The sequence below is a fragment of the Gnatocerus cornutus genome, chromosome 9 (genome assembly GCF_029298725.1).
Source record: "Gnatocerus cornutus isolate USDA-ARS CGAHR chromosome 9, icGnaCorn1.1, whole genome shotgun sequence".
Classification (NCBI taxonomy): domain Eukaryota; kingdom Metazoa; phylum Arthropoda; class Insecta; order Coleoptera; family Tenebrionidae; genus Gnatocerus; species Gnatocerus cornutus.
In genome coordinates this window covers 8,306,488-8,327,821 of record NC_142241.1, presented here as the reverse complement: position 1 = coordinate 8,327,821, position 21,334 = coordinate 8,306,488, and the positions used below count along the sequence as shown (strand labels likewise).

At 37.4% G+C, this 21,334-nt stretch overlaps 4 protein-coding genes across 6 annotated transcripts in view; 2 read left to right on the top strand and 2 right to left on the bottom strand.

Annotated features, from left to right (window-relative positions):
* Nucleotides 1–68: 68 nt before the first annotated feature.
* Nucleotides 69–4,501, bottom strand: LOC148168526 (uncharacterized). Its single transcript, XM_088045072.1, has 4 exons — nt 4,359–4,501; nt 3,120–3,298; nt 2,926–3,070; nt 69–2,724 (listed from the first exon to the last, which is right to left on the bottom strand). Exons 1-4 carry the CDS (start codon nt 4,387–4,389, stop codon nt 242–244), a joined length of 2,838 nt encoding a protein of 945 aa, XP_087901198.1. The 5' UTR covers nt 4,390–4,501; the 3' UTR covers nt 69–241.
* Cchl (Cytochrome c heme lyase) lies at nt 3,488–17,281 on the top strand. Of its 2 annotated transcripts, none has more exons than XM_088045074.1 (6): nt 3,488–3,733; nt 15,508–15,709; nt 15,756–15,887; nt 15,940–16,106; nt 16,160–16,369; nt 17,116–17,281. In XM_088045074.1, the coding sequence occupies exons 2-6, from the start codon at nt 15,515–15,517 to the stop codon at nt 17,174–17,176; spliced, it is 765 nt and encodes a 254-aa protein (XP_087901200.1). In that variant the 5' UTR covers nt 3,488–3,733; nt 15,508–15,514; the 3' UTR covers nt 17,177–17,281. The 2 variants fall into 2 exon arrangements, with proteins under 2 accessions (XP_087901200.1, XP_087901199.1); XM_088045073.1 differs by lacking the exon at nt 3,488–3,733 and adding an exon at nt 15,243–15,376.
* Nucleotides 5,259–6,778, bottom strand: LOC148168525 (uncharacterized). Its single transcript, XM_088045217.1, has one exon. The coding sequence runs from the start codon at nt 6,722–6,724 to the stop codon at nt 5,345–5,347; it is 1,380 nt and encodes a 459-aa protein (XP_087901343.1). The 5' UTR covers nt 6,725–6,778; the 3' UTR covers nt 5,259–5,344.
* A 205-nt stretch (nt 17,282–17,486) lies between the features above and the next one.
* heph (polypyrimidine tract-binding protein 1 heph) overlaps nt 17,487–21,334 on the top strand; it is a 100,728-nt gene continuing 96,880 nt past the window's right edge. For both annotated transcript variants that reach the window (XM_088046711.1, XM_088046708.1), the window contains exon 1: nt 17,487–17,884. Coding sequence is in view for 1 of the 2 variants with exons in the window: in XM_088046708.1 (XP_087902834.1) it covers nt 17,877–17,884 (8 nt within the window). In the remaining variant the exon portion in view is untranslated. The remainder of the gene's footprint in view (nt 17,885–21,334) is intronic.

The window sequence follows — 21,334 nt, the reverse complement described above, 5'->3', positions numbered from 1 at the left end:
TCTTTCTTCGTCCTTCAATTGAGTAACTGTTTTGTTTGTATTGCCGCAAGGTTAGTTAAATTCGCAACTCATTTTAAATAACAGTACTTTATTCAGTATAATAAAATAATACAATATGTACAACTTTTGAATAAAGTTACAAACTTTCTTGATCGCGTGTATAAAAATACTGTTCTCATTGGGAGTTAAGTAAATAAAATTAAAACAGACTTAAAAAACAACTAACTAACTACAACTACTTTTAATTTTTCACATTGGCTTTTTTTATTTCCGTCTCAATTTCATATTCCGGCTCCCCTACATTTGTGTCATAATAGGCGTAGTCGTAACTCACATCCTTAATTTTCTTCGGACTCGGAGGCTTGACATTTTTGTTTTCTACCGGCCTTGGAGTCGATTTCGGAAAATCTGTAGCTTTCGGTGTGTTAGGACTCACTGAAAATGGCCTCGGCGATTCATAATGCGGTTTCTGAGTAGATGGAGGATTTTTTGTGGTCTTTGAGAACTCGTTTCGACTACTAGCAATATTTTGACTGTGCGCGGTCTTCAAGAACTCATCGTCGTTCCTGTCATACTTGGAATTATAAGAACCATCATCGTATTGAGTTTCGTCAAATCTGTTAGATCGAGCCACGGGGGTGGTTGAGGTGATTTTGGGGACCGTTGGAGTGTATTGAGTGAAAGGGGTGGTTCTGGGGGTGCTGTATTGCTGGTTGTTGTTGAAGTTGTTTTGGTTGTTGTTGTTGTTGAAATTGTTGCGATTGTTGTTGTTAAAATTATTTTGGTTGTTGTTGTTATTGAAGTTGTTTCGGTTGTTGTTGTTGAAATTGTTTTGGTTGTTATTGTTGTTTTGATGGTTGTTTTGATTGTTGTTGCTGTTGTATTGAGTTGTTTGGTGTGAAATTTGAGTATAACCGCTGTTAGTTTTTGGTGAGAAAGTAGAAGGGTAGTTGTTATTGTTGTTGTAATTATTGTTATTATTGTTGTTGAAGTTGTTTCTATTATTGTTGTTGCCGTTATTGTTGTCGTAATTATTGTTATTGTTGTTATTGAAATTGTTTCTATTATTGTTGTTGTAGTTGTTGTTGTTATTATTGTTGTAGTTGTTATTATTGTTCTTGTTCTGCGATGGAACGGGGCTCTTGTTGAACTTGGGAGCAAAAGTGGTCGGGTAGTTATCAGCGGGTTGGAAAGGAGTTGTCGGCTTCTTGTTAAACTGTGTTGAATAGTCACCAGTTTTAAACCCAGTCGTAGCATAATTATCCTGTTTAGTCGCCTTTATTTTTGGAATATCGTAATGCGTGTTGTACTGCGTAACTTTAGGTGCTTGAGTGGAGTAGTTCTCAGGTGCTTTAGTTCTTATTGGAGCGTTGTTATACTGGTTGTTCTTGTTTACTGGCGCTTGTGTGGGGTAATTCTCTGTGGATGTTCTTCTAGGAGCGTTGTACTGATTCTGGTTATTTCTATTTCCCTGTTGATTGGGGTAACTTTCGGTCGGTTTAATTTTAGGGATGTCATACTGAGTGCTAAATTGGCTGTTTCTATTCACCGGGGCTTGAGTAGGGTAGTTTTGCGTGAATTTCGAAGTAGGATAATTCTCCGTCGGCTTATGGTTCTGTTTAGGGAAGTTGGAGGGATAATTTTCCGTCTCCTTTTGAGGTTTCTGAGTTGTGGGGTTGTACTGGCCATTGTTGTACTGAGTTGTCTGTCTTTGTGGAGGACTGTTGTACTGTTGGCTCTGCTTGAACGGAGCTGGAGTACTTATCGTGTAAGTAGGAGTGGGAGCGTTTTGATTATTTCTGAAATTCTCAGCGTTGTTGTACTGTCTGTCGTTGTACTGGTTCTGTCCTGATTTAGTAGAATCGGCAGCAGAAGTAGAAACAGGACGATGAGTCGTTGGCACATAACTACTACCGGCGAAATTATTAACGAATCCAGTTGGACGATTTGGTCGGTAAGTTTGAGCTTCGATTTGCTCGTCGTTTTGGTTGTTTTGGCGGGCGTTTTGGGCATTGTTATTATTAGACTGGCGGTTGTTCTGGTAATCATTGTTTTGTTGTGGCCGATTATTTTGAACGGGTCTTCGATTCTGTTGGTTGTTCTCATTTTGAACTGGTTTTCGGTTCTGTTGGTTGTTCTCATTTTGAACGGGTCTTCGGTTCTGTTGATTGTTTTCATTTTGAACGGGTCTTCGGTTCTGCTGCTGCTCGTTCTGAACTGGTCGTCTGTTTTGTTGATTTTCGTTCTGAATTGGTCGTCTGTTTAGCTGATTGTTTTCGTTTTGCACAGGTCGTCTATTTTGTTGATTTTCGTTTTGCACCGGTCGCCTGTTTTGTTGGACGTTTTCGTCTTGAACGGGTCTTCTTTGTTGCTTCCTTTGAAGCTTCTTTTTCTGGAAGTTGTCGTTGTTCTGGTTTGCGTTAACATTGTCGTCGTAATCATCTTCACTTTCTTTTCCGCCGTTGCGATTGTTGAAGAAGTTTGAGCTGCTGGACCCCTTGAAAATATCTCTATCGTTGTTGTTGTTATTGTTCTGGTTGTTATTGTTGTTGTTGTTGTTCTGGTTGTTCTGCGGTCTATTTTTCCTAGCCAGAGCTTGTTGTTTCTGTTGATTCACCCTCTGTGCTTGATGTTCTCGATTGAGTCTAGCGTCGCCTGTCTCAGCTCGTTGCAAAGCGAAAGTTTCTTCATCTTCACCATATTTCACCGCTTTTGACTCGAAACCTAGAAAAATGATATTTGTAAATCATCGATTTCCAAATCCTCGAATCTAGTCCACGTATATTTTCGTAATTTAAACGACATAACAAGTTTAACATTTCATGCAAGACGTACGGAGTCGTTAAAACATGTTGCATCGTGTGCAATGCCTCACGCCCCGAGGCGGGAGATGCTGCAGACGCGCAAAAGTGAAAGTTTAAATACCTGATCCAATGCGGTAAAGGTCGAAGTTGTCGCTAGAATAATACAATGTGGACACGTCGCAGTCAACATCTTCCCATTCGGCACAGATCTGATGGTCTTGGTCGAAAGCCGTCCCGTTAGGGCACAGAAACCGGAAGTCTTGCACCTGGAATTGGTCAATGTGACCTCGGAAATGCACGTCGCGGAATACTTACTCCCACACCAGCGACCTTCACGCAGATATGGAACATCTGACACATTGTTTCCACATCGGCGTAATATCCCCCGAGGATTTTATCGCGACAAGAAAATTCCGTGTCCGGCATGTTCTCTAGGCTGTAGGTGGGAAAAGGTCGATGGTTGAGGAACTGGGCAGAGGTCCAGCCCAAAAGGCCTAGAAAAAAATTGAATTGTAGCGATTTTAGTATGTTCAGATTTGAATTTTTAAAAGAGCGCCTCCGGACTAATCCGGGAGCTACCATGACGCCATCTGCGAAAGCTTCGAGATGAGTTTCGCATTCGCTTACATAATCACCGGTTGTAAAATATTAAGTTGAGTAATTTGAGGCGAGATGAGATCGAGAATTTTGATAAAGATGTGAATTTATTAATTAATTAAGATATCAATAATTACATTATTTACAAGATCTAATTGAATTGGTAAAACAGATTTCTTTATCGTTGTTGTGACAGTAGGGCCAGATTATAACCTAATTTAGGTCCTGAAAGAGAAAAACAGTGAAATTAAAGTGGAAAAACGTTTGTAAATTTTGTGTGATCTCCCTAATTTAAGACTGCAGATTAGGACATCGGAGTTCCGCCATAAAAGGTAAATTCCGGCGATTATTTTTTAATTCGATTTAACTTAACCTTACATAATCGCATTGTGAAGAGCAGTCAAATTGTAGGCAAATTAAACAATTATTATGAATGAAAACAATGGATTTAAGTTTTTAGTTTGTACCCGTATAAGATTTAGTAACATTTCAACTGTGTCAATGAATTACCGGTCTACATTTCATAATAAGAGATCCGCAGGAAGGGATTCATATTAAACTCTTAATTTATCGCTTCGTCGTAACGTATAACCGCATAAACTGGTTCTTGGAACATAAAGACATATAAATCAACATTTAGATGCTACTGTCACGTTGCACAAGCTTAAATTACTTGGGTAATGAGGGTATTACTCTCATAAATTCACAACAGTCGTCTTATCTAAGCTCCGACAATTTGCAACAATCAGATATGTAGACATTTTTTAAACCAGAAATTTCCCATGTAATTAGATATCATTACATAAAATCGCACTGTTATACACCTAACAATACATCTGACTTGGTTTGCATAATGTGAATTTCCTTATTCCTCGAGATGCTAAAACTCCATCACTTTCGAGTACCACTTCAGACACTCGGCACCCCAACTTCACTTGCACTTTTTTGAGTACTCACCTACAAAAATTAATACACTGACACCCTTCATCTTGGTCAGCCACTGAATGACTGAAGAGGTATTCAGATGTGTCTTGAAGATGTTAGTGAAAGGATGTCCTCTGAAGAGGGGCTAAGGCTGACTTTAGATAGTTGGGGGAATAGTCGACCCAAAGAAACACTCTCAGTTTCTATAAACCAATTCCGTTTCTTTAAAGCGGATAATCTCAAGGACGTGATGAATAAATTAGTGATGATAGACGAGACCTGAGGTGATGACAATTTTCGATAAAATAACTCCGCGACGGCCTTCACTTAATGCAGATGTCTTCAAAATTATACAGGAAAGTCAATCACAGAAGATGAGTAAGAACTTTTTGAAACAAGCCTTAACCTTAGCTAATAACTTTAAATTGCATAGGAATGAAATCATCTTTATGTGGGATCAGAGAATTCATTTTTGTGTTGAATACTAATTAGCCCAACCTAGGAGCAGATCGTTTTATCCGACAACTTTCATTTGATGCCTAATGCCTAAAGTGCACTTGTTTGGTGACATATTGCTAAAAGTCAGTACCGTAAACAGATCGAAGAAGAGTGAAAGTGAAGCGTTAAGGTCGCACAGAGTCGTGATTTTTTCTGGGTTGGAAGACTGTAAGATTGTTCCCGTGTGAACACACTTTTAGAAGTTTGAGCGTTAGAATGCGGATTTGGGCTCCAAGGCCTTACGCGTGAGGCTCAAAATGCCTCACTTTCCGTAACCGGATTGAAAACAGCAAAAGCCTTAAAGGTCGCCTGCGTCAATAATTATTTTCATCCGTGAAGATTCTTTGTTTCGCATATTCTCATTTTTCATCACAAAACGAATTAAGCCTTGAACTCGCTCGGAATTCTAAACAATCAAAGCAATTTAAGACGTGCTCTGTTTACTGCTTTTATTGGTGATTATTCTATTACAAGCTCAAATAAATAGTTTCTATAGTAGAAGGTACACATAAACTACGCTGTCAAAGTTTGATTGGCAGAGTGGAGTTGAATTCTTCGGGGGGCTGATTAGGGGGAGTTAGTTCTGTTTGATTTGACGGAATTTCGGGGGTTTTTCCGTCTTCAGCGGGTAACGAAGGGTCAGGTACCGCCATCGTGGTAACACAAAATTTGTTGTCTTCGCTTGATGGTAGCCCCAAATTGGGGGGTAAACTTGATGAACCTGTTTGAAGCGTCATATTGGTGAAACATGGTAAATTCACCATCGTGGTGTTGTCCGGTGTCGTCTTATTCTGACACAGAGGGTCATTGGCGTCCACGCACGGAATCGTACTGTTCACACATAACTCCCCTTTGTTGTCCTGGCAAGGAGAGGCCGATGACATGCTTGTGACACACAGAATTTGGTTATCTTGTGTACAAATCGCGATAGTGCCTGGTACGCAGATGTTGGTGGCATTCTCATTACACAAGGTTAAAACATTTGCTGGAAGAGTAATCTCCTCACGTTCTTCTCGGGGCTGATTATAGAAATTGTAAACCTTATATGGTCTGCTGACTAAACCGGAGACCAAATACCAAACGAAGAGGCCACCCAAAACATTTCGGAAGGCGTGTTTGCCGAAGAAACCGCCGGATTTCTTTAATCCGTAGCCTCCGTATCCTCCATAACCGCCGTATCCGCCATATCCACCATATCCGTGTTTCTTACCACCTAGAAATGACCCAAGGAGGCCAGTTTGCTGCTGTGGCATTTGGGGGTGGTTTCCATATCCGTATCCACCCATACCGTACGCTGGGGTTTGTCCTCGGTACGAGTGTGGTCCCATATTGTTTTGGTAGTACCCTGGATTTTGCCCTGGGAACGCTTGTGGGTTGTGCGGATTGCCGTAATTGTGCCCTTGATACGCTCCATGGGATCCATACCCATAATTATTAGGATAACCTCCACTGGGTTGGCCATACCCATACCCGGAGTATCCTCCGGCACTCTGTGGGTACATCCCAGAATTAGGGTAGGCAGCTCCATGTGGGTAACCACCTGTGTTGTGTGGGCCATTCGCAGTGTAGGACGGATTCACATGTTGCTTCTGATTATTATTTTTATCCACATCCCATCCAATCGGCCGCGTATTTTGCGTATTTTGCGGCGAACTCTGTTGAAAATTCGTATTTTCCTTCTTAATCTCCGGTTCTTTCGGGGCTGACGGTTTCGGTTTTACTGGAGTCACAACTTTTGGCGGTGGAGCCGGAACTTGTTTCTGTTCCGAACCACTTTTGTTTTTTCGAGTGAAAAACGATGAGGAACCTGAAGAACCACGACTACGCCCTCTTGATCGTTTGGCGTCAGAAAAAGACGCGAAAAGCAACAAAAGAACGATCAGGGAAGTTTTTAGGTACATGATGTTGGCACGACACTTTAACCAACAATAACTCGAAGGAGTTGTATGGACAATATGCAAGAGAGTTAATTAAGGGTTTCCGTCACTAGAATGACAAGGTTCAAGATGATAGCGGCTCTTATTATTTCATTAAGGCTTATTTGTTGTTCACGATTTATTCACGAGGGGCAATTTGAAGGAATTGTTTGCTTCGGAGGAACAACGAGGATTTGCATTCCTCGTGGAAGATTTAGAGCGACGAAAGAACAGAAAATTCGGATTTAAAATAGAATTTCACGACTTTTCTTCGTTCTTCTCACTTTTGGGTTCGTTTTTCCCAAAAAATTTGACAGTACAGTAAACCCTTGTTATTGCGAACACCGTTTTTGCGCAACTTGTTTTATTACGAACCCGTTTTATTTTATGAAACTTTTTGATGTATTTTTATAACAATTTCTTTCATTATAACGAACTGCGAACAATATGTAGACAAAATTACCGCTTTTACGAGCAAAAATTTGGGTCGTTCCATGTTTTTGTATTTCATTGAACAGTTAACGTCTTGAGTTACATTTCGCGACCTGAGAACTATAAGTATATTTGCATTAAATTCATCAGTGTTCACGTTATCAGTGATACCTCTTTAATTTATTAAGTATTTATTTAAAAAAATTACAAGATCTATTAATATCATTTTGGCTCGTTCACATATTAACTTACTTCATTTTTATACTTGATAGAAAAATCGCAAAACAAACAATTTAAAAGTTGGAAAAAATTTGCTTATTAAAACTGAAATTGCAAAAAAAAAACAAAAATCTCTATATCAACATTGTCTACCTTAATAAGAAAAAATAAAATTTTTATTCCAATAACGACTTTTACCAGACCGGACTTAGGATTTTAAGGGCAAAACGTGTGATGGAGTGCTAAAACTCATAATGACGTTTCTTTTTTCATATAACGAACAGTAGTTCGTTATAATGGAACATCGCTTTAACGAACATCTCCATATAGCGAACACAATTCATTGTCCCTTGGCTATTCGCTATAACGAGGGTAGGGGTAATAATGAAGAAATATTTGTATTTCTGAAAATGATATTTAAGACATTACTATTAGTCCCACTTTGAGATTAATTGACCGGCGAAGGAATGATGCCACGGAAACAATGTAAAAGTCACTTTCATTAAATTTCATAACAGGTCAAGTCTTTTTACACTAACTTAAGCCATTTCTTCTTTTGTTAAGAAATGAATGAACAGTATTCCGATTACAACATCTCTGCTTCATTTGTATACCAAAATTGAGAACAGAACTATAATTATTTTCAGTTAAGCACAAGAGACTAATAAAAACGACAATTTCTGCGAATCTAACGTTGTGTAATGTGCAAATTAGCACGAAACTAAGTTGGAGATGAGAAAATTACAAATAAGGTTCTATTTATTTATAATTAAATTTGCGGCCGCAAAATTTCTCTTTTGGGAAGAGTTTCTCTCATTCTGGCAGCAATAGTTTAAATGTTTAGGGTACGAGCGTAGCGAGAATTTTGTTTATAATCAAGCAGAGATCCGGGCGACGATCTGTGGAATGCTATTATAAACGCAGTGTCAGTTTTCTGTACGTGGGTTGTAAAATTAATTCATTTTATCATTTGCATCTTTTGCTCGGTGTGAAGAAACATGGCGATGATGGTATGCGAGATGAATTTCACGGTTAAAGTTTGCGTCCCTCACCTTTCTGTTCTTTAATAAAAATTCTAATAGGCTTGACATTTGGTATTTGTGGAAGATTGCTCATCGTGGATGTTTTCCCACAATTTGTTTTATCTTTGGAGTAGAATAAATAAATAAGAATCACTGTCTCCACACCTACTGTATTATTTGATAACGACACTTTCCAATGATGTACAGAAGTATGTTTTCACCAGGAAATGGATTTTTAATGATTCTCTCAATAAGGGAGCAAGAATTGATTAGCCAAACAATGTTTGATTGAACAGTTAGTTCTGCCGTGATGAGTAATTAATAGAGTATAAAATATAGAAAGCCGCCAAGTCCGCGTAATTATGAACTTAACTGCCTGATTAACAAATAAGCTGAATCTATAATGAAAATTTTAATATCAAGGATTTTGCGGAAAGATATGTCAGATTCTCACCGATTCGGCGCTTTCAAAACAAAAGGTGTCTACCCTTGGAATCAAAATTTGCATAGATAATAATAGGTTATTGTTGTCTAATTGAGTTGTCTTTGTCGTGTCATTTCTATGTTTTTTTGAAATCTCCGAGAAAATTTATAGTAATTGCTGCAACCTAAATAGTGCGTTTTCTGGGGTAATAAAACAATCGTGATCGTCTGGTTGTGCAATAGATCAGTTAGATGATGAGTTCTTCATTATTTTTTCGCAATTTCCATTACGGAGATTTAATTATTTTTTATCAAATCTCCTTCCTGGGTCACCTCATTACAAAATGATGAGTCTCCTCTTCGAGGCATCCCTATGAGAAAATCGAGCTTCCTCCTTTCGTACGTGAAGATGTAATTCGTAACCTTTGAGTATTTTTTATGCATCATTTTATTACGTTTGTAGAAAGTAGTGAAATGGTGAGAATTGCTTTTTAAAACAACCACATTGTTGGAGTTCGATATTGATGAATTCGAATTACATAAGTGGCCAGTGGCGCAAGGAAAACCATACATCCTCTCGACAATGTTCCGAGAAAAAACGCTATTATGAATTTCGTAAAGGAAGACACCAGTTTCTAAATTCTATTATGGAATAATTAACGATTTGAGGAAAAAACAAGTACGGTATTAAATGTCAAGCGTTAAATAACTAAACAAAAAAGTAAGTTATCTAACAACGCACGCAAAGTTGCTTCACGGGCTTGGACAATGCAAGATGGATGGGAAGAATTTTCTATGATGACCTAAACATTCCAAGCAGATGTTAGTTTAAAGTGGATTTCCTGCTTGTATAACCACCCGCATAAAAGAAAACAAATTGTGTGAAAACTCGTCTTGATCTAATTGGAAATCTTTCGACCTTGTGATCTGAAGAACTGCCACGATACTCGAATTAATAACTCAACCGAGAAGTGGTTCATGGCTTCGATTTTTATTAATGGTGGAGCATACCTATTGATTGAAATTTAATTACGAACCTTTGAACTGGCTCCCGGATAACTGTAGAGTAGGCGTCATTATTAATTTGCCAAGATAAAATCGAAGCCTCGAAACGATTCGTGTGTGGCCACTGATTTTATAATTGTCTCAAAGAGGGTAGCTTTCTAATCCGGAAGGAAACCAGTGGGACCCATTCTCATTAGAGTCATTGTTGGAAATTGGTAAAAGTATCCCACCGGAACTCCCAACATCCACGTTCTGTTCGCTCTTCCTTGCGCAAGTGGACGTTCTAACCGTTTTCAATGTGATCTAGAATGTCTTCGGATGCTCGTTGTGAAACCCCAATTAGGTATAATCCAAGACAAATGTGTGGCCCCGATGTAACCAAGACACATGTAGTGTTGCATAGAAGGAGATAACTTGAGTTGGCAAACTCGGAGTCTTTCTCACGGCGTTTCGTCATTCGATTTTGGGATCGGCCCCCACATTTAATAAAACTGTTGTGATTATGGGTTTGGGTCCGATTAGTTGATGTATTAAGATTGATCGGTTATTTTGGCTACGTGGTATGCAAAACTAGGAAAAACTGAAAGGTGTAAATACAGTTGCTCCACGTGTGCTCATTAATGAGTTTTGAAATTAATCTCGCATTGTTTAGGTTAATTAATGTCAAGTCTTTGCAGCGACCCAGTTCTGGGACTGTCAAGGCAATTTGGATGTCGCGAAAAGTAACGTACCGGTCCAAGAAGATTTCTCAAGTGGATTGCATTTACTGAATCACTGACGTAATTAAGAGCTCAAGATGTTATCTAATTTCTGCCAAATAAACTTGAATCTTGTTACATTTACCTAGTTGCCAAAGTCCCGTTTATAAAAAACTTTCGTTTTCGTGTGCAAATGTAACCTCGATTTGCGTTTTGTTCCTTTGGCTTTCTCACCCATTTGTCACCTCGTTAAAAATCAATATTCGAACAACTCTCTAATTGCATTGTTATATTAAATTCCTTAATAACAACGTCGTGTCGTAACCGCTCGCAACTATTAAATAATAAATCAATATTGTTAATTCTGTTTGCCAACTCATCTTGAAGATATCCATAAGTGATCGAACGGACATTCTTCTTACACAACAGCGATGTTATCGGCGAATGTAATGTTTATAACTTTGTATCGTCTGACTGACTTGTGTAATCTCGTTTGGATTCTTTCGTTTTGTTTGTAAAACTGCAATTTGCTCGCTTCATGTGTTAAACGTTTCTAAATAGAGCAAATCGAGGCCAATTTACATACAATTGTCCTCGAAACACTCCTTCTGAGGGGTTGTCCTATTGTTGAAAAGTGGAAGGTCACGAAGATGGGTCTCTTATGTAACGGCGATTTAACTTGCTGATTCCACACATTATCGTCCGAATTGCCAAAATTAAAGCGCATTCTTCGGCGGGCATCGCAAATACATTCCGGCAAGGACGATTTTTGTCTCTGGAATTAATATATAATTTGGATATCTTGGAGGAACCGTGGAAACTGCATCTCAGAAATCTACAGAATCTGGCGAGTGTACCTGAAGAATGGACAAGCTTTCTAGAACTAAAATAATCTAAAACATTTAAAGAACTAATGGAAAAGGTTAGGTTTTTTAAAAATTCTTTGAGATCTTTAGTTTGTAGGAACTTTATTGGCCTCTAAAATTATGTTAGAATTTCTCAAGATTTTAGGATTTTCCAGGACTCTTTAAATTTGCCAGCGATTCTACAGGATTTTTCGGCATTTTAAGGATATTTTATAGGTGTATAAGATTCGTTGATGTTTCTAAAAGTTCTACAATATTTTTCAGGATTCATACAACTCTAAAATTTCTAGAATTTTTTTAGGATTATATCGGACTTTTTAGAACCTTCTACGATTTTCCAGGATTCTATAATTTCTTAAAATCCTTCAACATTTTTCAAGATATGTATACATCAAGAATCTTTGACATTCTGGAAATCATTTTTCAGGATTTTCCAGAGCTCAAATTCTTTAAGAATTACTTAAATTAATTTCGTTCTTTAGATTTCTTTTATTTTTTATAAAATTCTCTGAGATTTTTAGTTGTTTTTATGATCCTTCCTAATTTCTAGTTTGTTGAAACTGAATTGTTGTTTAATTATTACGATTCTCTAATAGTCTGTCAGAGTTTTTTAAGATTCTAGGATTTTCCAGGATTTTTTAAACTGGCCTGCAATTCTCTAGGATTTTTCGGGATTTTTTAGGATTCTTTAGAGCTTTTTAAGATTTGTACAGCTTTCTGGGAATTCTACAAGATTTTCCAGGATTTTTTACAAATCTAAAATTTCTAAAATTTTTTAGGATCTTTTTATACTCTTTATAATTTTCTATGATTTTTCCGGATTATAACTTTTTATAATTCTTCCACATTATTCAAGATTGTATGTACATCAAAAATCTTTCATATTCTGGAAATCCTGCAGAATTTGAATTTCTTAAAAATTGCTGAAATTAATTTAGTTCTTTAGAATTCTTCCAATCTTTTAAAGAAAAAAAATTCTTCAAATTCTTTGAAGTTTTTAGTTTTTTAAAATCCTTTGGAATTTCTAGTTCGTTGAAACTTTATTATTTTTTTGCGAATCTCTAATATTCTGTTAGAATTTTTCAAGATTCTAGGATTTTCTAGGATTGTTTAAACCTGTTTTGAGACTTTCCAGGACTTTTTGGCATTTTTCAGAAAATTTGTAGGGGCTTTTGGGAATTCTACAAGTTTTTCCAGGATTTTATACAACTCGTGTTTTTCAATTTTTTAGGATACTCCATGACATTCCATTTCTCACGATTTTCCAGGATCCATTTGTTTCACTTACAATTGTTCTCGAAACACTCGTTCTAGAGGTTGTCCTATTGTTGAAAAGTGGAAGGTCGCGAAGATGGGCTTCTTATGTAACGGCTGATTCCACACATTATCGTCTGAATTGTCAAAATTAAGGCGCTTCTTCGGCGGGCATCGGAGGTCGATTCGCAAATAAATTCCGGCAAGGCCGATTTTTGTCTTGGCGAATTATACATAATTTAGATTTTCTGGAGAATTCGTTGAAACTGCATCTCAGAAATCAACAAAATCTGGCGAGTTTACCCGAAGAATCGACAAGCTTTCCAGAACTGAAAGAATCTAAAATATTGACTTGACCAATGGAAGATGACGCAGAATGTAAAATAAAACTTGAAGGAATGAAAAGATGACGAATACCGATTGCCAAAGCCAATGCGCATTCTTCAGGGGTCATCAGATCTTCTCCGAGAAATAAATCGAATGTCAGATTTGGTCGTCGAAGGATAAATCTCAAGAACGGCGATTTTGTTTCGTGTAATTATAATAATTGTTCTGACGCAACTCGCGTAATATGAAGTAAGTAATAAAAATGTTAATTAATGAAATGCATACTTTGCAAATGGTGTCGGAGAAACTATGATAAGTCGAAAACAGAACTATACAAGGCTGAAATGACGAAAGACCAGACAATAGATTGTCAAAACGACAAAATCAAGCTTTGTCGGAAGTGAGATGTTGCAGATATTGGAATCCAGGATTACAACAGAAGAATTTGTTTACCTTGGTGTCGTCGCAAGGCTGGTGGAGGCGTAAAGACGAAAAAATAAAAGAGAAAGCGAAAAGGCGAGGATGGAACAGGTTCTAATGAAAAATCCGCTAATACCAAATGTAATAATAAATGAATGTCACAGGTGAACTTCGTGATTGGTTCAAAACCACAAAATCCACGCTGCGAAAACAATACAAAGCTAAGAACAGGAACAGTGACATTTTTAAACAATTTGATTTGTTCTATGTAATTACGAGCTTTGTCAGATCAGCACCCATAGTTCACTGATGATCATCTTCCACACTTTCTCCACGACCTATTCACCCTCGCGGGAAAGTTAGCGTCGATAATGTCATCAGAGATGAGACTTCCCGATTGTAATAAGTGGGCGAGTGTGGGGATTGAGTCGTTACCTACCGTCGTGGCTTTAAAGTAGTTTTAATTTTCGTAATCAACAATTGGGGAAGGACGGATTTTTTGTGAGGCAATCCGAGATACAGCAGTTACGTAATTGGTGTATAAGTGAGACTAGCGATGGGAGAAGATAGTTTTCAGTTAATTACCCAACTTTAATTGGTGGAGCTATAATAGATTGCGCCATTTGCTTCCTTTACATTTCCTGCGCGGACCGGCCGTATTGTTTGAAGTGTGTAGGAATTTCACTTGATGGAATCGACGGATTTGATAACAGGATCAATGGAACGAGATTTCGGAGATGGCGTAATGAGATATGTGGACCATTTCAACTAAATCCAGACCACATTTCCATCCAAAGAAATGAAAACTCGCGCCATATATGCAACCAGTTATACATTCCGTTTTTCCACAAGGTTGTGTCGATTTTTGAGTCTCATTAATTCCGGTTCCTTTCTACTCAGTAATGATCTAATTACATCTTAAGACATTCCACATATGTATCAAATTATCCACACCGTTTTGCGATAACATTTTATATTCATGCCACTCCAAATCCACACTAAATTGCGCCTAAATAACTGAAGCAATTATTGTGTTATTAGATACATTTACCTCAAAGATATTTGCGTGATCCGATCATTGAAACTGACGGTGATTGATGGCAGGAACTTTCAAATTTTTTAATAATCCTACCATTTACGATTTGTGTCAGAAAGTTTAGCGGATCCAAGGGCATAATAGCTATTAAATAAAACGAGTACGGACCATTACTTGGTTAAACTACCGGTGTTTCATTGACTTTTTTTAGTTCAAACTTTAATTATTGTGTGTTTTAGTCATTGAGAATACACTGACAATGAGTCATTCATGTGTAATTCAAGTAACATTTCGATTTGTACAATACGATTTCTGGAGAAATGGAGAAAGTGTTGCTAATAAATATGCGAAAATACGCTCCTTGAATTCTTTGAATTTTTCGTGTATCTTGAAGCCTGTGGAAATTTTGATTTTTTTAGACGTATGCTTTGAGATTTTCAGTTTTTAGGTCCTCTATTCCGTTTTCTACTCGTGGGAATTTTAGAGAAAATGTATGTCGACGTCGCGTCCCAGGAATTCAGGCGCGTTCGACTAGATTGAAAATTTATGCCATAACTTATTTGTTCATCGATTGTTTAGCCTTGTTATTTCATTTAATCCGATTAAAAGGATCAAAAAACGCAAGTTCGGACCTTCTGTTAATGGATGTCCAAGATTTTTTTGCTCTCAACTGTATAATCATTTGTTATAGAAAAATGTACAAACCACTTTTTTTTTTGGACCTGACCTGAATTATTAAAAGTTGATTTTTCAGTCAGAAATAATGGGAGTATTTTTTTATTTAAATTTTTAATTGTAACAATGTAACCTTTGCCACAACATGTGATGCCGGTGCCGGTACACTTCCAAACGTCAAATGTCAGCTTTGTCACTTTAAATTTCTCTTCACAGAATTACAATAAATTCATAATAAATTTTAGTTTTATGTAATAATTGTAAGTACTCGTTTACCATATAGTAATTAATTCTTACGCAAACTTCTCAGCTTAACTGGCATGTTACATAATGTGTCATAACCTCACTTTTCCTTTTTACCTATGGATTGACCTGTGTTATTTAATTTCAGGGACGAAATGGGGAACACTGTATCGGCTGCCGAGATAGCAGCGACGCAAATTGTTCATCCCAACGCCCCCAAGACGTATGAGTTCCACAGAAATGAAGTCCGGGCCGGGGAAATTCCGGAAGAATGTCCAATGCATAAGAAGCACAAGGCGGCGTCATCGGAGTGTCCTGTTCATCAAGGAGAAATCAATCCTTTGAACATGGTAAGGTTTAGATTTAAGTGTTGAGAAATCTAGTTTTGGGTTTTAGATGGGACCTGCAAATCAAAATCCATCACCTGGTCAGCCATTTGCGCTGCCTAAAGACAGACAAGTGTCCAACATTCCTAAAGCTATTGTTAAAGAAGGCGAGGGATCGTTTTGGGTTTATCCAAGCCAACAGGTTGGGCTGGCACAATTTTAACAATCTTGAAAATTATTTAGTAAGTTTGTAGATGTTCTGGAATGCAATGCTGAGGAAAGGCTGGCGCTGGAAGGAGGAGGACATATCTCCCAAAGATATGGATGACATTATTAAAATACACAATGCAAATAACGAACAGGCGTGGCTAGAAGTGCTAAAATGGGAAGCTCTCCATGCCAAAGAATGTGGTAACCCAAAGTGGGTATTAATAAAAGTGTTTATTTACCAAAGTAACGTTAATGGATTTGCAGATTGAAAAGCTTTGGTGGTAAAGCTACTCATTACAGTCCTAGAGCAAGAATTAGATGGCTTCTTGGATATGAACTACCATTTGACAGACATGATTGGATTGTTGATAGATGTGGTAAAGATGTTAGATATGTTATTGATTATTATGATGGTGGAACTGTCAATCAAAAATACCAATTTGCCCTGCTAGACGTGAGACCAGCCATGGACAGGTAAACACTGTTGACATTAGCACTTATCACCATTAGAAAAGTTAATGTACTCTTCCCACAGATGGTCGCTTGTAATATGTAGTTTGGTGTGTTAATTCAATTATGGTCGTCCTTACAAGTTCAAGCACCTCTAATGTACTTCCTTGCATAAGGTGTTAAACATGTCTTGAGTTTTTATTTTGTTTTTGGTCATGGTGTAATTCAATTAACAATTTCAGGTCGTTTTTTACATCCGTTTCCCACTTTAAACAATTGCGTGTAACAGGTGTTAAGGTCAAGTCGGCCAGGATTCAAAACGTACGTCGATCTTGAATCGAAAATTGTCAAGTCTTGCAAATATTTAGTTCTCATTCGTTAAAACTGCAGCGATGGTACTAGTTACGACATGAAATTTTTTCTCAAAGCCATCTGCGAATAAAAATGTAGTTTAAAACTGTGATTTTATATTCGAGGTTTATCAGTTTTTTCAATGCTCGTAATAATTGTTCACTTGTTTGTTTTTGTCGTTATTACATCTTTGTGCAATATTGTGAGAACTGTGACCGAAGGGTAGCAAATGATACGTAACAATTTGCGTTAGCAATGTGGTTTAGGCCTGTTATGACTTTTTTACGTTACCAATTAGCAGTTTTAGGAGATGACACAAGAAGATAAAAAACTGTAGCTTTTTATGGTTTATTTTGTGTGATAAAACTTGCTGCTTTTCTGTTGTTCTAATTGTTTATCTAATCTAATTTTTGTTTTAGTTTTGACAATATTTGGGATAGAATGACGGTGGCTTGGTGGAGATGGAGGTACGGCGAATAAAAAGCACCCCCACTGAATTTTACTCTAGTTCCGGCATGTACATTGTCCACGGTGAACTTTTCTTATTTATGTTACGTAGAAGTAGAAATAAACTGTTCTCTTAAATTCGATGTTTTTTTTGTTAATTTATTGAACCATTGGTTTGCGTCTCGGCTAATTTATTCTTAGCAAACTATAGTATTTAGTGTTTATCGAATGCAATCGGCGTTTAACAAATGCCTGTTTTGTTTGTTAAAGAAAGCGAGAGATCGAGTTTAAGATTGAAATTGCTGTATGGTTTGCAGGCAAGATGTGTCATATCGATAAGGAAGGACGCTGATTTGCCGACCGTCACGCACACCCTTCCAGCACGCGAATCTGACAGACGATTTTTCCAGCGGACCAAATGTAATTTAAACCTGTAGTCGGACCAACAAACCTCCTATCAGTATTGGAAAAGTATTTTTATACATTTATATAACTAAGAAGTGCATATTGTGTTGTGTTAGTACCGTATTGTTCGTTTAATTGTCGCTAATTCTGTCTTGCTTGACGTCTCTCGCCATCTTAACAAACCACTTGTTAACCATCGTGTTTATTATTAATTTAAAACTGTACGCCGTTTAACCACGCAACTACAGTGTTCCGAAGGCTTATTTACAACCTCCTTGTGTTCGTCTGCTCTTCCCAGCTCAACTAACCCCCTTTTTGCCGGCTTAGAATGATCGGGTAAGTAAACAAATTATTTGTAAACAATCAACGTTTTGCGGTTTTGTTTTTCCGTAATCAGCGATTTTACGATTTTCTGGGGGTGAATTCTAACGAAAAACAATCAAAAGGAGGCCTGTCAGCGATTTTCAGTGAAAACCCACGACTGACAAAGTCAATGGGCTTCAAATCAAGACATCTTTCTGGCCACGAGCCGGCAACTATATTTCTTCTTCCTCAACAGCCTGTTTATGCTCATTTATTTGTTTATTTCGTGTTAAAATCGTCAGGTACGAACTTTGGTACTTTTAGTATGACAAGTTTAGTACCACTATCATCCCAGAAATTGACACTTGTCAATTTTGACATTAAATTAACTGTTAATTTATCTGAATTTTTATTCCACATTGATGATCCAATTTACACAACAAAATTTTAAATTGAATCATGAAAAAAATTAAAATTTACAGCCTGAACGGACTATGCATGTATTTGAATAGGTAAAGCTTTCAGCGGTCGCCGCGTAAGGGGGCTGGTTTCACCCCTTTGTGCCCCTTTTGTTATCGACGCCCTATATAGCGCGATTTGCATTGTATTTATTCCAATAACGAAGTCTGTCATTGCAGTGAATGTGTATTATTTATTTCTGTCGCTTGCTTTTGTGGCAGAAGCCCTAAAGTTAGTGAAGGATGTCGAAGTATCAATCAATCACCAGCTTCTCCAGCCTATGGTGGAAGCACCTGAAAAATAGCAGTTAGGAATTCTCGGAAACTTGTATAATTAAAATCGTATTTGGGACGGTAGCATGCGAATATCACGTGAAAAAGCTCAGGAGGGTGAATATCTTCACATTAAAACGTATCGATTCGGAAGGCATAATTGCGACGTTTGAAGAACCTTGCACCAAAAAAATTTGTCATCGTGGGACGCATTGCAGGCGTCAGGTCATGTCTGTTCTTAATTGACCCCGCAGTAATTGTCACAGTTTGAATTAAAGGGAAAAAATGCGTTTGACGTGATGTTGTCGCTTTTGGTTATCAGTTCGTAACAGTCGTGACTTCATAGTTTATCGCGCAACGCCATCACAAATTTTGTTGATTACCCGATATTTTTTTTCTATAATTAATGAATGCACGCTCATAATCATTTCATTTATGCGGCAGAGCCAAGGGGTATTAAATTATGTTAAATATCCGTACAAACGTTGACAGAAATGATAACCAAATAGTTATAGTCAAATTTACATACATTTGCAACAAAAAAAAGGAATAGCGATGATTAAAAGATCTGCCACAAAAAATAGTGTTGTGCTAAAGCACTCAATTTGGAGTGCTTTTAGTGTTTTGATTTCCAGGCTGTACTTACATACAGTTATTTACCTTTGGACTAAAATAGACAAGTATGATAATGACGGCTATCAATAATTGAGATTATGAATCTCTCATTAGTACCGTAGTGAGTTATTGTATTTGTCCGTTGATGGTAAATCGATGAAGATCGATTAAAAGTGCAATATAATGACGTTTGGCGACCTGTTTGCTTCTCTAGAACCATCGTTTTCGCACATTCTATCACAAATTTTGTCTTTCTAATTAGTCAAGATCTCTAATATCCATTGGGGTCATTCTCGACTTCTTTGTCCTGGTTCTCATTGTAATGCTGCCTTCATTCGTGACCCAAACTGCTCTTCTGTTTTATCTATTTAATTAGTTCTACTTCTATACTAGTTGTCTATTGTGATTTTTCAACACCTTCTTTGTGATTCTCATAATTCATAATCGTAACCTCGTCTTGTTTTTAGTCGCATTTATCGTCGCAGTTGCATAATAAACAGTTTTGGGAGTTTTATCGTTTTGTTTACATACTTATAGATTTGTATTAATAATAATTCTTAGTCTTTTCTGTATTTTTACACATAATTGATTAGATTTACTATTTCTCTGTATTTGTTCTTCTTTTAGTTTTTTTTCTTCTTAGTTTTTTCATGTTCTACTTTGTGGATTGATTGTTTTGTCGGTCTTTTTGTGATTGTGTTTTGCTCTCCAACTGTATTTTTATGATGCTCGTTTAGTCATTCTTTTTTTATCGTTTTTCTTAATAGTTTTGAATATTCGTCTGTTATATTACCCAACTGATCGTATTGTTGATTGATAAATGGGATCTTTGCTTTCTCGGCCTTGTTAAAGGGATGCTTTGGGAGAACAAGCATATATACTATTCTTATCCAGACAGAGTGACAGTATTCAATTGAAGGTCTAAACACTCAGTACACACGTAGGGCATGGTGACTGTAAACGCACAGGACAATACGTAAACATGGCACAGTAGTAACTAAATTGTGCCCGTCTTGTCAAAGGATAAACAAACTTAGCCACGTACAGACATTGTCTCCGTAATGCCAATGTTTGCAAACGGGTCTTGGCTTGTGCGTAATGAAAAAAAAAATGTACGAAATTTGCTTGCTTTATCTCTACTGAAATTGAAGCGGTGTCTACAATTTTTAAAGTATTTGCTAGACTTTACATGGTTTGACAGTGGGTTTCTATAAATAGCTGTACGTATTAAGTCATTGAGTCACGCAAGGGTGTCTAATCATGATAGTAGATATACCCCAGAGTACATTATGTTATTATAAATGTTGAGTTTTTTCTCTTAGTAACGCCACTTGTGTTAGCAAGTTGGCAGTCGAAAAAAAATCTTTGCCATTTGTCGTTTGATTGTTTTATTCGGAATATCACATGTTTTTGGTTGATAGAATGCGGAAACAAACAGTTTTTGATCTGTTATAGCTCGTTGCCGTGCCATTAAAGAGATTGATTACGTGAAAAGTAGCGGCGTCGATTTTGAGTTACGCATCGGCAGGCGACCACTGTGTATGAAAAAGCATTTAAAATGTAAATTTTTAAATTTGAATTTTTATTGCCTCCCTCTTATTTGGCGGCTACACGTCCCGGTTGAGGAATATTTACACTACCTATTTGCCTATGACGCAATCCGCTGAATACTCGGCGGGGTCGGGGGTTGGACTAATTGAGTTGCTCTCCGTCCTCGGATGGAAAAATGGCATTTCTGGCGGTAATTGTCGGCCGAGCGACAAATTTAATGCGTCGCACGGCCGAATCTGAAAGAATTTTTAATTTGTTCAAGTCCGGCAGACTGCGCTAATGCCGTTAGGCAATTTGCATTCGAAACGGGACGTTTTTTGGTGAGCTTTTTATTCGGTTATGCTTTTGTTTATGGACTTGGGAAATCTAGGGGAATTTAATCAGAGGGATCGTTCGGATACATGTTCTCGTTGATTCTCTTTGTGACGGAAAAATCGTAATTTATTTATGATTTCGCCTTTGTTTTCCGATGTTTTAGATAGAAATCTTGCTCTCACCTTCATATCAATATTTTAGCGAGGATTGGTCGACTTCAAAGGCGATATTATAATACGTATCGTTCGGTCCTTTTAGATCTTTGCTGCGT